The 18394-nt window shown below is 34.5% G+C and overlaps 1 protein-coding gene across 1 annotated transcript; it reads left to right on the top strand.

The window, feature by feature from the left end:
- Nucleotides 1-4030: 4030 nt before the first annotated feature.
- On the top strand, nucleotides 4031-18164 carry LOC129002835 (uncharacterized). Its single transcript, XM_054430927.1, has 5 exons — nucleotides 4031-4177; nucleotides 8425-8476; nucleotides 12439-12884; nucleotides 14433-14466; nucleotides 17605-18164. Exons 1-5 carry the CDS (start codon nucleotides 4148-4150, stop codon nucleotides 18123-18125), a joined length of 1083 nt encoding a protein of 360 aa, XP_054286902.1. The 5' UTR covers nucleotides 4031-4147; the 3' UTR covers nucleotides 18126-18164.
- Nucleotides 18165-18394: the final 230 nt, after the last annotated feature.

Genomic DNA, 18394 nt, shown 5'->3' with positions numbered 1-18394 from the left:
AATACAATAATTTGTAAATTTTGAGTTTAAGCAACGATGTGGACAGTACGATCAGTGAAGCGCGAAATAAATCGGCACTTGATTATCAATTCACTTGATTCATTTGATTCATAGTTCTAACAAGTTCATGAAAAATTACAACGTAAACTTAAAAACATATTGTTTTTAAAATTGATCACACACTACCCTGAAATTGTACAAACTTATATATACAACCTACAACTTGTACAACTTAGGGCGCGCTTTACCCCTGACGCACAACCGAATGCAACGGTTTGCAGGATTTCTGTTTTCACCTGCTACATTGAAGGTAGAATCAAAGTTAAGGTATCATATTAAAAAGGATGAAATTTTCTGTAGTTCTTTGTTTCTATATTTTAATTATTTTAAATACACACCTTATAAACTTGAGTTGTAGTACAAGAAAAAAGGGTCTTTTCAACTAGCCTTAACTTAAAAAAAAAACTTTTTTGAACATTTGAAAAACGCAGAACTATAGATTGGTCTTTGTACTACTATAAGCCGTTTGGAGTGCGTAGCTATCATTATTTGTTAATTCTAAAACAGTAATCTTGGAAACGTCTGCAAGCGCTTCTCGCAGCGCTGTCAAATGGTGAAATTTAGCTACTGAAGCCCGAGCTGAGATTTCCGAGCTGAGGTAAAGCGCACCCTTAATATATATGTTACACTCAATCTCCGAATTCGGACAATGTCCGAAATTTCTACCCACTCCGCGATGTGGATAGTGTGAAATACCCACGTCGCGGAGTGAGCATTTTATTCGGACATTGGCCGAAGTGAAATGCCCAGACCGCGTTGTGGGTAAATTGATTTACTCAAATGCCGAAGTCATAACGTTCTTCAGCGAGTGAGTAAATCCAAAATACCCACAACGCGATGTGAGCAAGATGTATTGCCCATGTCGCGTTGTGGGTAAATTGATTTACTCAAATGCCGAAATCATAACGTTCTTTCGGCGATCGAGCAAATCCAAAATGCCCACAACGCGATGTGAGCAAGAGGTATTGCCCACCTGCCCACGTCTGGTTGTGGGTATTTCTAGTTTGTGCAAACACCGAATTGACGTTCAGACATGTCACCCCCACCATTTGCACTATTTGCTATTAGGATTGACAAACCTGCACCTGCATTGTGTATTCTTTACTGTTGCTGTCCTGTAGTGATACGCTCGTGATCAAGTTAATATATGTTCAGTGATACTTGATACTTGTGTACTGCATCGTTGACCGACAATGTCGGATAGACTGCGTTATTATGTATACATTAAAAAAAACACTACTATTTACATACATATAAACTTAATCAGGCGGTGGCGATAAATAAAACGTGTTTTCCATTTTGAAGGAAGGGCTTTTATATAACTTTTAGGGGCTCTTCACTCAGCTCCTCCAGTGAGTATAGTGGCCTATCTAACAAGCTATTTCTGATGGCTGCTTTGAAAGAGGTGATGTTCATATCCCGCACCTTATCCGGCAAGGTATTAAAAAAGCCTTATGGCATAGCGGGGATAGCTCTTGAGGGTGCGGGTGAGACGACATCGCGGCATGTCAAGGTGTAGTGCTTGCCGGGTGTCATAGCGGTGATGAACTTCTCTTCGGTCAAACAGATGGACATTCTCTTTCAGCAGTATTAGGATGTTCAATACATATTGACTGAAAACTGTAAGAATGCCCAGATCTTTAAAAAGGGGCCTACAATGTTCGTTGTAGTCGGCTGACATTACGATTCTTACAGTTTTCTTTCTGGATCAATAATATGTCCTGTGCTGCCGGTGAATGGCCCCAAAGTACCAAGCCGTACATAAGATGGCTATGAAACAGAGCATGGTACACAGTTATCAAGAATTGCTTCGGGATGATATTTCCTTAGGAGGCAAATAACCCTAGATAGCCGTGCGCATACCCTATCAATATGTGAGCTCCAGCTTAGTTTGGGATCCAACCAGAAACCTAGAAGTTTAACCGCCTCACCTCTTTCGGTTAGTGGCTTCAGTGTGCAGAGCAAGGACTGAGTTTTTTCTGCATTTAATTTCAGGCGGTTTGCTGTAAACCAGTTCTTGGCCAGCTCCAAAAGATGGTCAGCTTCAATATGCAGTTGCTCAATGTCGCTTCCTCTAGATATCAGGGTGGCATCGTCAGCAAAAAGGAGGGTGGAGCCATTTAGCCTCAAGTCATTCACCACCACACTAAAAAGGAGAGGACCGAGCACCGAGTCCTGAGGCACTCCATGTGAGATACTCCTAACGCAGGAGAAGACCCATTTATCACAACTACTTGCCCGCGATTTGCCAGATAACAGGACAGGGACTTCAGCACAGTTCCGTCCACATCATACTTTGCTAGTTTGCCTATCAGTAGCTTATGGGACACTACATCAAACGCCTTGCTCAGATCGCAAAGTCTAAGGAGGATTGACTCATTATGTTCAATGGCGTCAGTAATTGTCTCAACAAGACTCAACAGTGCGGTGGTTGTAGATCTACCCCCTCTAAATCCATGTCGTGCACTCGAGAGAATGCTGTTTGTCTCAAGATAGGCCATGAGTTGTCTTTTCATGACCGTCTCCAGGACCTTAGAGAAGACTGGGAGTATGGAAATAGGACGAAAGTTTGATAATAGCGATGGGTCTCCCTTCTTAAAAATAGGTATGGTTTTTGCTACCTTCAGGGAATCAGGAAAAACCCCACACTTAAGACAAAGATTTACTAGCCGAGTCAGAGGCTTGAGTATAAACTCAATTGTGCTCTTTAAGATGGAGCAAGAGACACCGTTTACCTACATCTTGGCTGTTTGAATCCTTAAAACCCCTAACTATGCTAATAATCTGACTGTCACTCACCTCATTCCAGCGTGTAAGGGTGTATATTATTTTGATACCTCTTGTGAGATATTGTTTTGTGATGTTATATGAAATGAAGGAATTACTAAACACTAAACTGGAGGAGCTGATGTCAAAGAAGGATGACCTTTCAAGTCGCAATTTCTTGATTGAAGAACAAAGATATGAAGAAATCATTCAATTCAAGAAAGCGAAAGATAAGAGGAGAAATGGTCAGTCATTACCATCGAAAGATTATCGCTGAATCAACCGCTTCGATGTCATAAACATTGGTGACAAAGAAACGTCAATTGAAAAAACAACTAGTGAAATAACAGATATAAAATATTTTTATCGCATTTCGCATTGATCAAATGTATGACACAATTCATTCAACTCACTTACGAGTCGGTCATAAGAAAGAGATTGCTATGGAAGTAGAGCTTAAATAGAAATTTTGCAACATTACCAGAGAGGTGATGAAAATATACTTGGATATGTGCGAACCTTGCATACTGAAGATGTATGTGTAGGCCTAATGGGCCTTTTTATATTTGTTCCTATTCGGTAATTTAATGTTTTCTTGTGTTTTCTAAAATGCTATTTATACATTAAATAATTATAATCACAAACATAAATTTTATTTATTTTACCTAGTGATTGTGGATTTCATGTAGATTTTTGGGTATAAGGCAGTTTACACAGGCTATTTGGCGTTTACATTCCGACGTGGGCAATCACTTTTGCTCACATCGCATTGTGGGTATTTTCGATTTACTCAATGACCGAAGAAGATTTTGACTTCGGCGTTTGAGAAAATCAGTTTACCCACAACGCGGTCTGGGCATTTCACTTCGGCCAATGTCTGAAATAAAATGCTCACTCCGCGACGTGGATATTTCGCACTATCCACATCGCGGAGTGGGTAGAAATTTCGGACATTGTCCGAATTCGTGGATTGAGTGTAACATATACATAAAATCAATCCATAAAAATATAAATATTTTATTATTTTATTAGTTAGATAATTTATTTTTTCAATGAATGAATTATTAAGTATATACTTCAAAATCTCCTGATAACATATTGCGTTATCTTAAACGAAAACAGGTTGCGGCGGTATCAAATTAACGTCAAGCGTAAATGATGACAAATTAGCAATAATGACACCAATCTCCTCTGATCTGCGTCAGTAACCAACCAATCGCAATATTCCACTTTGCTGATCTGTCACAACAACATTTATTTGACTTCATGAGTAATTAATAAAATCGTTATCTTTGCGTGTCACAAAATTTCAGGACTGGAGATGATAAGGATCGTCTTGCTGTTTTGTCTGGTTAGTATTTGTTAAATATTTTAAGTAGTTCATTTCTTGAGATGATGACATAAAACCATCTTCCATAATATTGAAAGATATAATATTCTTCTCTTACTGTTAAACTATAGACCTTTTAAGAACTTGTGTTTATTTTAAATTTTACTTTGCTGTTTTTTTATATATTTTATATTATATTTAGAGCTACGGGTTTCAAGAGATTTAACAAATATTAATTTGCAAGACAAATTTCCGATTTTCATGTAATTACGGTTTTACATTTTTTCACAAAGGCAAAGGCCACAGTCAATGGATTAGCCCAATTGGATTAGTGAATCCATAAAACTAATTTAAAATATACACTATAACTAAATTATATTTTTAATCAAAAAGATTTCTTTTTTCAAAAACTTTATGTAGATTCGCTGTAGTTGTTTAGTTTGCCTTAATAGTTTTTTTTTATATTAGGCTAAATTGTTGTTGTATAATGTAGAATCTAATCTTCAGTGTTGTTACCTCCAATCCTATGTGGTTCTGCTTATACATTCATTTTACTCCCAAATGTCAAATTCATATACAGTAGTACTCTTCTAATTTCAAACAACTGTAGTTATATATTGAATGAGCACAAAATACATTGAGTTTTTAGTCGTCTGCTTTTTTGATTTGTTCGCTCGAAAATGTTCATTTGTAATGCAAGAAATATATATCCCTGTTTGTCCAATATAAAAAAAATATATTTACAGCCAATATAGTTGGCTAAGGGTCCCGTTATCGTGAACTAAAATATAATGTAAGTGGACTAAAATACTATTACTACTATTACTATAAAATATATTTACTTACATACAGTAGAACATAAATAAGTGTAAATGCAAATTCATCGGTATTCATTGACCACCAAAAATATATCCCTTTGAAACAATAGTTGATAACAACCGTCTGTTTGGTTGACACAATTTTTGCCTTCTAAAATGAATTTCAACTTTAAAATTCACACAAAAACAGTCTGGCACTATAACATAATCATATTTTGTGTAAAAGTATTAAAAAAAGTTTAGCACTAAAAGAAATGAAAATTTTTTATACAACAAATAAAAGAATAATAAAACCCAATTAGAGTACTCAATAGACAACAAAACATAATACAGAATTAAGGATATCAGATAAAAGTAGACGAGTTTCAAGGTTTTTTATTAGTTTTATTTAGGCCTACCTAAAATGTATAAGTTAAACATAGTTATAAGTTCCCATCTATACTTCCAAGCTTCCCTGGAAGCTACGTTTATTCGAACGAGCTCGTTAACCAGCATGATCAGACTATGGGAACGGAGGTTTATGGAAGATTTAGTGGGGTAAAAATAGTCTTTCCCCGTTTTGCAATTTCTTCTAACCCATCTTGTAGAGCTTAAAATAAAAAGCATCCGGAAGCGTTGTTTAGTTGTTGTATATCTATCAGTTCCGGAGGAAATAAAAAACACTGAAAATTCAAAATTCACGTGTTATTTTTATAGAGAACTAGCAAACCCCCCGTGGCTTCGTTCACGATATTTTAAATTAAAAAGTTAAATGTTTAATCTGATAGGCCAACAAAATAATTAGATAAAAAATATTAGCCCTAAATCCATATATAAATAGTCACTTAATTTAGTTAAGCATTTGTGACTAATAATGATGTGGAAACTAAGGGAAATTTTTTTCTTTTAATACATTAACTGCCCTTCACCAAGAGCTTCAAACCACTCAATCTGAAACCACCTACAAAATTCCTTTTTTTGGCCACGATTCTATCCCCAGTGTAATTTTCAGTCAGTTCTCCTATAACTTTATTTTATTTAAAGTATTATGTATCTTAAAATAACATTAACTAATATTGCACGATTTTTTATTGAACTCCCTAATCAAAACCCTAAAAGTCCCTAAAAAGTTACAGGTCTACAGTATATACGATAGTAGGATCGGCGGGGATATGGAACCAAGATGGCGGCCGTAATCTAACCACAGCTGTTTATCTCAGCTGACGTCAGTAGGTGTTTATATTAAATAAATTATTAAATTATGGATAAAAAGTGTAGGTTTGACCGGGGATGTTTTCAACAACCGTTTTTATGTTTGTGAATGTACACACATAAAATTGGCTTTTCTAAAGTCTACAGTAAAAGGCATGATCTAAACTTAATAATCATAAATACAACTATCCACTAAAAAGAAAACCCATGAAAACCCATTTGTAATTTACTTAAACCACGAATAATTTACTAATCCACCAAATACTTGATCTCCGATTTTACAACGACTTAGTGAGTGGTAACTTATTTCACTTTTATAGAAGACTAGCTGTACCCGCGGGCTTTGCCCCGTTTAACTTCATAAGTGAGCTCGTTCGCATGGTTCAATCACGTCCTGGTTATATATATATATAGATAAATCAATTAATTGTTGTAGTTTGCTTGTTTATGGAAATAGGTTTTTTAATTTGGCAAATTTGTTTATTTCATACTATGCTACCCTTCCACGTAGCAGCAAACCTAATTACTTACTGTATTCAAATTAATGTTAGTAATAAAAGAAAATAGGTCTTAATGTTTTAGGAGAACGTTTTTTGTGAAAATTGCACCAGGTTAACGGATGTATCGCTTAGAGTGTGTGTGAGTTTGGTCCCATTTTGATGAAATTCTGCATTAATGTATAGGATTGGATGGACGTGAATGATTTCGCGTCCAGCAAGATCGGGTGTTATAACCAGGGTCAGAGTGGGACCTGGGTGTTATAAAGCTTTGAAATTGTCCCCCCTCGAATACCTAATTGCTATTAAAACCATATAGTAAACGTTGCATACCATTTAAGGGTACGGAGAAAATTAAAATAATAGGCCTACCCCAACCGCAGCAAAACTCCAGACTATGCGAATTTCCATTTGCAAGATTGAAATTTCACTAAAATATTCCCTTAAGATAGTTAGATTTACTATCCAATTGAATACAAATTTTATTAATTGATTAGGTTTGCTTCTACAAATAATTGGGGTTAATTTTTAGGGGTTATTCCAAAATTACTTTTTGGACTTATAATTCTCTCGATTTCGAAGGAAAACCTAAAAAAAAGACATTTTAAAACGTTTACATTCCTCTAGGAAAAATTAAAGTGGTGGATTTTTAAAAGAATAACTATAATCTACTAATGACGACCTTTCGCCCCTCCCTCAAGTTTTGAATTCCCCCATATGGGGATTATGTTATTTTTATGGGCATAAGCTCTAAAGTGGCTTATTTAATATGCTGATCTGAACCATTTAAAAATGTGCTAGCGACTTGAAATTTGCCAAGGATGTAATAAATAATCTATCAAGCTACCAACCTGAAACGGTTTTAAACCTGGGGGTGAGCCAAAGGCGAGTATAGTATATCCCTGTACAAGCAAACTAGATTTTGGACTTTCTCTGTAACCATTAGCCTTACAACAACGCTCCAATAAACTATAATGTTTTTTGAGCTCGAAAAATAATTTGGAAGGAAAAAGTAAAATTTTATGTTTAGCGGATTGAAAATGGTAAAATTAATTTTAACCACATAAATCCCTCTCCACATAAAAATCTGCTTGTATAGTTAGATAATGCTGGAATAGCGAACTCGCTTAAATAGATAGGTTTACACGTTTCAAACATATTTTATCAAAATCGGATCATTTTTACTCGAGCTGTCATGCTAACATGATAATAAATTATATAATGGGTATTTTCGGTCTTTGGGGACAAAAAAACGAACAAGTAAATCGGTCCTGGGTTTAGGTCTTACCACGAGACCTTAGTAATAGTTTATTCTCTATGTTATTGCTATGGAGAAAAGTAAACTGTTATATTTTGCTTGTTTATGGTTATAATTTAATCAAATTTGGCAAATTAATATACCTAATGTTTGTTTGAATAAAGAATAAATCTGGCGTATTTGAGCAAAAATGTTACTTAAAATCAAATCAGACTGATTAAAATTCACCTAGTCGGTAAGTATTTAAATTGATCTCTAATACATAATATGGGGAATCACTGTACCAACCCCTAGCAATATTATTACTTGATCATAGTCATTTTTATTTACCTCAAACATTTTACGACGCTATAAGTTTTCTTGAAGATAATAAGTGACAACTGTCAAAAGTTTTATGTATACAGTAACAAATATTTATGTAGTACACCCACACACATGTAGAAAAACATAATTATATAGTTATAGTTGTAGAATAACTAAGTTGTATGGTTTATTTTACTACAGGCACTCCAGAGCTTAGGCAAAGTTGATGCTTGGGGAAAGATTAAAGGCAATGGTATGTACGTACCTATAAGCTTGTAATTATTAAATGTATACACCCATTTTTGATCATGTTGACGAATATTGTAATGATAGAGATAGCATTGATCTACAGTTTTGTTTTATGTTGATAACTGTATAAATAGTTGAATTGAAAAAAAGCTTCATATACACAAATAAGCTGTTATCATACCACCACGGGTTTTATGACCGTCCTTTAAAATACCAAAAATGCCACCATCATGAAAGTGGGTTATAAGTGTCAGTATCGCAGAGTTCAGAGTTGCAATTGCAAAGCACCTAAATTGCCTTTTGGTCGGGTTCCGCCGGGTAGCGAGGGAGTTTTGGAAATATTTCATCATACAGTTTCCCACTTTGAGATATTGTGAAAGATTCAGGTTAATGCGAGCAACAAAGTGTAGTTTTTAGGACAGGATCCCATGTAAGCCTAGAGAATATTTCACATTTGTGTCATAGTCGAATCCGTATTGTTGTTTAAATCATACCAATAACTTGTCCGTACCTCATGACGGAGTAAAATGATCCATTTAACATATTCTATTATCACTTATCATATATACGAGACATGTCTCGTGGGAAACCCTATATATATATAAAGTTAATTCTGCGTAGTTAGTGAATCGTTGATTTAAGTATAGGTCCTTACTTCAGGAATAGATGCGGGTCTACATTTTAGATAATTAACCTTTTCAAAATATAATGTTATTTACGTTTTTACATGTTTACATTACCTATTTGAACGCTGTGATCGAAATAATAATATGGCCGTAAACAATTTTTGTTTTGATGGCCTTGTTTTTACACAGACATAGTTTTCACTGAGAAAGTGCATCCTTGACAAAGCTACAAAAACTGAACTATACAAAAAAAAAACAGGGCCTGGCACGTGAAATCCCTCCTTCGTTAGCGTCTGTCCATATGCCTTATTTAAAGTCATGACAAAGGTAACTTTAAGGGAAATTCCCAGTTTGAAGGATTACGGACTATTGCGTAGTACAGTATGATAGTTTTACCGGAGCCAGCCAACTTCACATTGATGGCCGGCGGCACACCACAGCACGGCACGGCAAGGCGAGGCGAGACGTCTTTGCCTTGCCTTGCCGTGCCCGATGGAGATTTGAGATGCATACGGCACGGCACGGCAAGGCCACTTGAGCACCCACATGTCGATCTCATGGTTTCAGTAAAGTGAGATACTGTGTGTTGTGAGGTTGTTTGTACATTTTGTGACACTTTGTACTACACATTTTGTGAGAATGGATGCAGAAGGCGAAGAAGAGGCTGCTGCCATAGATGCTATACCTAAAATTACCAATAGCTGGTATAAGGTTATTGCTGGTACCTATAGCTGGTACCTAATGCATGTAATGGATGATCTCCCTAACAGAGAATCGTGGGTGCATCCCATCAACCAAAAAAGGAACTTGAACTTGAAACCATTCTTTGCAGAACTAAGAGCAGATCCGGAAAAATTTCATAATTACTAATAGTTGGAAGTGCACGCTGATTTTGACAGGGGCTGTCACTGCGCTGAACGTGGTGTCGATCCTCGCGCATGCGCACATCGTTTTGCCTCAAGCCTTTTGCCCGAAAGACGAAAATTGAAAAGGCAGTACAAAGCGCCGTGAGGCGCTGTTTTGCATTGCTTTGCCGTGTCCGATGATGTGTGGGGCAAATGCCGTGCCCCCATTTGAAATAATAGAAACCTAGTCGCATAAGGCGCCTTAAGGCAAAACATCGCGCCGTGCCGTGCCATGCCTCATCTGGTGTGCGCCCGGCCAGTGTATGTGCCCAAGTGAGGATACGACAAATACAACCAATCCTGGACCATGCTTAGGTGTCTCATGAACATGATAACATGGGTCAAGAAATTACCCATAGTCGAAATAATTAAATCACTTACTTAACAGCTGCTTATTTGCATTAGCAGAGAGGTCGTTTTGAGAGGTTATCTTTACATAACAATTATTTCATTTTCTAGCTTTGTTTTTTTTTATTAATGATGCAATATGACGAAAAATATAGTTCACCACACAAGCAAAAAGTGACTTTTAACCCTTGCTCATTTTCAAACCTCGGCTTCGCTTCAATCGTAAATCTTAACCTCGGGTAAAAAAGAGTCACTTTTTATGTAAAAAAAAAATATTGTAACACTATTTTTAATAAATACTAACATGTTTATGTTAGACATGTTTATGGGTGTAACATATTTATGTGATGCTAACCAGTGGTTTGGTTGCATCTAAGCTGAAGTTGTATTTGTATAACAATTCGGTTTCAACTTTGCCACAAGTGAAAACGAATATTCTCTAGCCTTATATGGAAAACCATCCTGAAAAATACAGTTTTTCCTTGCTCTAAACCTTGGATCTTGACTCTTCCACCCTCTAGCAACAAAACTGAAGGAAGAAATATTTCCAAAATTCACTCGCTAACTGTCAGAACTACATTGGAAATTTAGGTGTTTTACAACCCTGCAAAACTGACCTCTATAATCCGCTGTAATGATGGTAGTGGTTTAGGTATCTTGAGACGGTAATAAAACTCGTGGCTGTTAAATATTTCCTTAAAATCTTATAACTTTATTTCATCCCTATTCATCTTGTTTCATTAAAATAATGATAATGCAGTTCTAAGTAAACTCATATTATTCAAGTGAATTTTTCTTTCTTCACTTTTTAAATATACAGGGTGGTCATAAATTATTGGACACATTTTAAGATTATTGAATCAAATAACCAAGAAACTTAGAAACATGGGAATTGTTTCATTGAATAGCAAATTTAAAACAGTTTTATACAGCAATAATTATATAAATGTCAGTAATTGTAAAAAGTGGTTATAAAAAATGTGCAAAAATCACTCAAACAGTGTAAGTTGTTTTTGTTATGACTTGTGTTGTGGCCTAGTCAGCATAGATAGCATGGCATAGTTAGTATAGCAAAACCAACAATGGACCTTTCTACACCAGCTGTGTCCGTATATAGTTTTTTAATTTCTGAATTCCTGGTACCCAATATTTTAAATTTATTGCATTTGCAATCTTTGACTAGTTTGATCCATATCCATAGGCTACTTCTTTCATATTGATGTTGAAATGTAGCACACTGTTAATCTATATAAAACGCCAAAAGTACCCATGAACTTTTGAGAAAACTACAAGTCACACCCCCATAAACCATATATTTAAAATGTTCGTCATGACGAGAAACCTAGCGCAAAACCATCCATTATTTCATACATTGCCTTTTAAGGTCGTAATTCCTTTCTAAAGGGAACTTTCCTTATACCTAATGATACCTCAGCTGTACTTGTTTGTTATTCTTTCAATTTATTGCCTTATTAAAATCAAGTGTGACTATTTGTTTCTTTTACTGTATTTTGTTTATTTCAGGTTAACTTAACCAATCAATAGTTTTATTAATACTTATGATATGATGTCAAACGGGGTGAAGCCCGTGAGTAACAGCTAGTTTAAATAAAATCCATTACAAAGAGTTTAATTGAAATACTGTACCTCAAACACCGCAAATACAGTACAGCCTTAACAAAAACTACGGCTTACAGTCCTGTGCAAAATAAATTTATTGCAATTAGTTTATTTGTTTGCTAGCTTTGTGAAATGATTTTTACGTCAATCGTAAGGGCTGATAATATTCTCCGTAAAACGACAGTAAAAAGACATCATAGTTTATGATTTTTTTTCAATAATTTATACCCCCAGTAATGTATATTATTTTTAGTAACATAGTCGAAATTAAAGACCCCTGTGTTGTAGTAAATTGTTGCTTTCCTCAATAATAACACAAGCATAGACTTGATACGAGTACATTAACAAAAGTTAAGGGTAGTAGGCTAACAGTTGAGTTTTAACTAAAGAGAATCGTATAAAAATAGGTCTTGACCCATATATATATATGTTAAATAATATATAATATGTTAATATATTTTCGACAGTCATTGAGGATGCTAAGACCGGTAAAGGCTACCAGGTCTTCATTCCATGGGTGGACAGCTCTCCCAAAGCCAAAGCGGACCCTGTCTCCATAGAGGTAGAATCATTCGAGTTTAAAGTGGAATGCAAAGAGTTTGAAAACGAAAGTCCGAGAGCATACGTCTACAACCCTGGTGGCATCCTATTAGACATTCTGGTCTTAGCCCCTATCAAGGAAGCCTGCGCTAAGATCACTAGCTACATCAGCCCATTGAAGCCTGGAAAAATTGATGAGAATGGAAAAGGGGCGGAAAAAGTGTTGACTTATCCATCGGAAGTGATTTACCTCATGGCAGGGAAAAACCCAAGGTGTGTCAAGAGGTCATACACGATATGGGAATATACCTTCATGGCATATCTGGATCTTGACGATTACCCGAAAACAGAATGTCCGGATTCTTTAAAGAGTGTAAGTTTTTATATGATAGTGTACTATGGTTAGAAGAGACATCAAAAATAGATTTAATAGTTCAATCATGTTCTAATGTTGTGCAAGAGGTTTTGTAAATTTCACTTCATTTTAACAGGTTATGTTTAAAAAAGTTACATAAACACGGGTGGGGCTAAGCGATACACATGGCGATACGTTGTTAAAGTAACTTCTGTTTATGTTAAATTCACCCTGATAGCTTTTAAACGTTCTATTTAATGTACTTATCACTTTCACTTGCCTTAAATGAAAATTAAATGAAAATCCTTCTTTTGAAGCGAACTTCACACTCGATTGAACACGTTAAACACTGGATGATAACGATTACTACACTGTTATTATTTACTTCCCTGAAATACTTTTATTGATTACTTATCAAAGTCATTATAACAAGCCGTTCTTGCTAAGTTCCGAATTGAATAGATTTCTCTCATTAGATCTAATAAAAGAGATATTTCATGAATCCAACAACTCTGGTGTTATATACCGTCAAATGTCCATTTGAGTAGTCGTAGTTTTTACTTCATGATTTCATATACAAAGGGCCATGAATATCTTTTGACTAGTCACTCCCGCCGCGATGCTCACCAAGGGATACGTCCCATTGTGAGGATTTTAAAATAATTATTGATTGGTCTCCATGACGTCAATGAGAAAACTCAAAATGTTTGCAGTTGCATTTAAACAATTTTGAAAAACTGGTTTGAGGCCATATAGCTCTGGAATCCTAATATATAGCAGATTTTTAAAGACTATAATTGAACTTGAAGCTCAGCTATATAGCCATGAATAGCTCTTCATAGTGTAAACCGGGCTTTACGTGCAGTTTTGGATGGATCAGAGTTATGGCTACCAAAAACTCTTATTTTTTTATGTCGCACTCGTGGGTGAACTAAATTTCTACGCACCACCCACCCCTACCTTCACTCTCACCCTCCCTTACCTTCTACCTTTCACTCACTCATTATATGATTTAACACTTAAATACTATATTAACTTTGTGTTTTCAATGGCACAACTCTAAATATTTGAAAATAAACGCATTTAAACACTAAACAGATTGTACAGTACTTTCAATTCAATACTAACTGCTATACCCACAATTTGCAATTAGAATAATGATATTCTTTTAGTAGATCTGCCGCATAAAATGGTTACACATCTATTAATTATTTTAGAAACAAAATGTAATTTGACTAGGAGTGAGACAGTAACTACGCTATATTACGCTTTGCTAAAATTAAACAAACGTAGTCTACAGGTGTTTGTGTTAGCTTACACCTATACACATTTTAAGATATTCTAAAATTTTAATAATTATATATATATATATATATATATATATATATATGTATATATAAAATATATATACTTATATCAGTATATCCATATAAATATATTTGAAAAGTAAATGGCTTTAAATAATGTATATTATTAGAAAAGTATCTTTTTCTTAAAACCATTATAATTTGAAGCTTAATTATTCTAAATTATCAAAGCACAATTTGGCATGTCGCTCTTTTTTAGATGGTCGACGGTGGTGCAAAGTCTGGTGGAGTGGGTGAGTTGATATCAAAATAGACTAATTAGTAAAGTGATTGACTTGGCTTAATCATTAACAATACAATTAATAGATTATTTTTGTAATTTGTTAACCGGTAGAGTATTAGTGAATTTCATAGTAGGTTTTACTGGAGCTATTGCCATATGTTTCATAGCAAGACCTATCTATGCCCTGCATAGCTTTACCTTTTTGTTTTATCGTCCCCAAGGGCCAAAAAACAATCAGTTTAAATTCATATACATATAATTTTTTTCTAATTATGATTTCATTACAAGAGATTTAAATTTATGTATTATAACAAAGGTTTGCATTTGAAAACTGTAAGATTTAAACTAGGGAACCTCTTTACTACATTTTGTATTCGAAAAATATGTAAAACATTTTAAAGTTTACCTTGTGTTTTGTTTGATGGAGGAGTATTTTCCTTTCATCATTGTGGGAATAATTGTTTGTCTGAAATTAGTAATGAAAACCTTACTATCAACTAAACCAACACGATCGGACTGTGGGAATTAAATTTCTATGGGGTTAACATTTTTGTCCCTTTAAATATAGAATTAGGCAGTTTCTTTCCTAATTATTTTGTAAAGCTAAAATAAACACAAATAATTTAGTACTTAGAATCGTCAATATGCGTCAAATGGTTACGTTGAAATTTAAAAAACAACAAACTTAAAATTCCCCAGAATATTTTGAGAATAAGTATACTATTGTTACTTACTTGTTCATTGATATATTTTGATCAAATTTGTTTAATTTACTCAGTTCAACTCAAACTATTAACATTATGAAAACGCACCTAACGACATTGTGTCATAGCAGTAATCTGTCACATGTTCATTTGAAGCAATCGAAACTCTGTTGGTACAGTAACCACACTGTCAATTATATCATTGACTATTATATTTACCTGAAAAAATGAGGAGTTAAAAGGCCTGATGTTGTTCAAATTTTCATTTTTCCCCTTAACTGTGAATAGTTTAATAATTCAAAAAGTTTTTAATTAAAACCTTAATAAATAAATCTCAGGATTACTCAATTCCATTAAACTCTTAAAATGAAGAAAAACTAGTTTTAAAGCTCAAGATAATGTAAATATTTAATTTCAACCAAATCAGTAAATTTTTGTTGCTCTTTTTTCTTTGAATTGCAACTTAAATGTTAACAGCAGTTAAATTATCCAGCTGATATGCTATAGCTTTTTTGTTCGTAAACAAAAAATGCAACCTAAGAACTGTAAAAGCCACTGGGGCAGAGCCCAATAGTTTTTTAAACATGATAGACCTTATACGACATCTACTAAATGAGATCTTTCAAATGAGCCGTTACAATAAAATCGATTGAGAAACCACGGAGTTCTAAAAAAAATCGCGCTTGATTTTTTAAATGTAGGTACAGGATGTTTCGAAACTCTCTCCCGAAACTCCGTGGTCATGTTCCTTAGGTAAACAAAATATATCATTTTAACATATGCCCTATCTCGTTTCGTTAATTGGTGTGTATGTATTTTTTACATTACTTCCCATAATTTTGGAACCACTTCATATAACATATTACCACTTAACATGGAAACATAACATAGAACCACATATAACATGGAACCACTTAATAATAGCATATAATGTAACTATATTTTCATGAACAGTGTTTTTGACCTCAAAATTACATTGAAACTAAAAATGGAATCGGCCTCGGGTCTAGTTCTTTCCGTGATTCCTATCATACAACCTACGGTTATAGCTTCTTCCGTATAGTGGAAAAGCAAACTGTTGTACAAGCAAACCGGTTGCTTATACAGGGTGTTTTTTTTTTAAAACTTGCATCTTTATTTATGTAAAAACCGCAATAGATAGAAATATGCAGTTTGCGGGAATCATCTATTGACGTAGGGGGCCCAATTGTTTTGAATTCTACGTTACATTTACATTCCCCCCCTGCCCCCAACTTAATTTTTTTAAATAGCAAGGTACCCCTTGTGACATATCAAATGAAAGAGCATGACAAAAGAAAATTTTTGGTGAAAAAATAATTAAAATCGGCTCATGAATTTGTGAGATAATCCCTCCCCTTTTCCCCTACCCATAACTTGTTTTTTAATAGCAAGGTACCTGCCCTTGTGACATATCAAATGAAAAATAAATTTCACCAAACATTTTCTTTTTTCATGCTCTTTCATTTGATATGTCACAAGGGGTACCTTGCTATTAAAAAAAAATAAATTCCGGGGAGGGGGAGGGGGAAATATCTCGCAAACTTATGAACCGATTTTAAATTTTTTTTCATCAAACATTTTCTTTTTTCATGCTCTTTCATTTGATATGTCACAAGGGGTACCTTGCTATTTAAAAACACTAAGTTGGGGGCAGGGGGGGAAAGGGGGGGAATGTGAATGTAACGTAGAATTCAAAACAATTGGGCCCCCTACGTCAATAGATGATTACCGCAAACTGCATATTTCTATCTATTGCGGTTTTTACATAAATAAAGATGCAAGTTTTTAAAAAAACACCCTGTATATACAGGGTGGCCCAAAAATAACAGACATACGAGTATTTTAACATTTATTTTTATTTACGAAATTTGAACTACATGGTAACAATAAAACTAACGTTTTTGGTGATATTCAATAAATAATGTCAATATGGCCGCCGTATAAGGCTCTGCTGACATTAAATCAAAATCAAGTACATCGCACACCTGGATTTCTCTGAGGGTGGAATTAACATTGAATGGGTAAAGCCAGCAGAGCCATAAACGGTGGCCATGTTGAAATTTATTGAATATCACCAACAACTTTTTGACTTTTTTATCTATGCATGTTTTAATGTTACTATGTAGTTAAAATTTCGTAAATAAAAATAAATGTCAAAATGGGTCAGTTGTTTTTGGACTACCCTGTATATATTTAACAAATTGATCAAGTTTATTTACTTTAATCTAAGGTATCAACGTCTTACAGTTCTTCAGGTATAACCTCGAAGAAGAAAACTTAAGTAGTTGTAAACATTTTATGTTATTTAAATATGAAATAAATCTGACAATTATAGGACATTTTTTCCCAATATATGTTTTCCATTAGATAATAAACACATATGAGATACATATAATTATATTTATAAATATTTCTTTTACCAGTGAATCTCCTATCACCGGGACAGTATTCGAGGATGGACTACACATACAACCTAGACAAAAAGGACGAAGACCCTAAAACCAACATTATTGAAGATTTCGCTGGAAAATGGTTTAAGTTCATGTGCATTGAAGACACTTTGAAGGATGGAAGTAAACTAGCTACTAGTGTATTGATTCATGAGGAATACAGCGATATTGTGCTAGACAAATACGTGCTCGAAACTTGTGAATTCAAAGGCATAAACGTAAATCGACGGATCACATTTTTTGGCAACGATCGTTTCAAAATTGTATTTAGAAAAGTCGATGGAAACTGCTATGAAATAGATATCAATAAGTTGGAAAAGAACGCCCATATGATTTACTACGACCGCACACAGATGGAAAAACGAGAAGCGGTGAGAGTAAGATGCCCCAACAAATGGACAGGAGACATAGGTTTGAACAGGAACATTCCATTGTACTTGAGGCCTTTTGTGAAACCAAAGAAATACGAAGGTAAACCACCAATGTTTCTGTAGTGTCATTTAGTGCATTGATTAAACGGATGAAATATAACACACACTTTGCTTAATTTTCCACAAACACTGGTTTGATTTTTTTATAATTTACAGACCTTTTCAGTATATTTAATTCTTTACTAAAGTGTTGTAAATAGTAGATAAAACAGCAATTTTGAAGAGAGTAGCAGGCTATATCTACACAAAGATTGGTACACCCCCGTATAGCTTTAACAGAAGCATTTCTAGCCCAGAAACAATTTCAGGGCTGGCTAGAAACAATGAATTCA

This window comes from Macrosteles quadrilineatus, unplaced genomic scaffold (genome assembly GCF_028750875.1).
Source record: "Macrosteles quadrilineatus isolate MER2022 unplaced genomic scaffold, UCM_ALF_1.0 Scaffold_9__3_contigs__length_116548681, whole genome shotgun sequence".
NCBI classification, from domain to species: domain Eukaryota; kingdom Metazoa; phylum Arthropoda; class Insecta; order Hemiptera; family Cicadellidae; genus Macrosteles; species Macrosteles quadrilineatus.
The sequence above is the reverse complement of the archived record's forward strand: the minus strand, read 5'-3'. Positions and strand labels throughout refer to the sequence as shown.

What these genes read in the sequence shown, in the direction of transcription:
- LOC129002835 (XM_054430927.1), top strand. Translation starts at nt 4,148, where the DNA reads ATGATAAGGATCGTCTTGCTGTTTTGTCTG. An exon ending in GGGAAAGATTAAAGGCAATG is followed by an intron (nt 8,477 to 12,438) that starts GTATGTACGTAC and finishes TATTTTCGACAG; the next exon opens with TCATTGAGGATGCTAAGACC. An exon ending in TGCAAAGTCTGGTGGAGTGG is followed by an intron (nt 14,467 to 17,604) that starts GTGAGTTGATAT and finishes TTCTTTTACCAG; the next exon opens with TGAATCTCCTATCACCGGGA.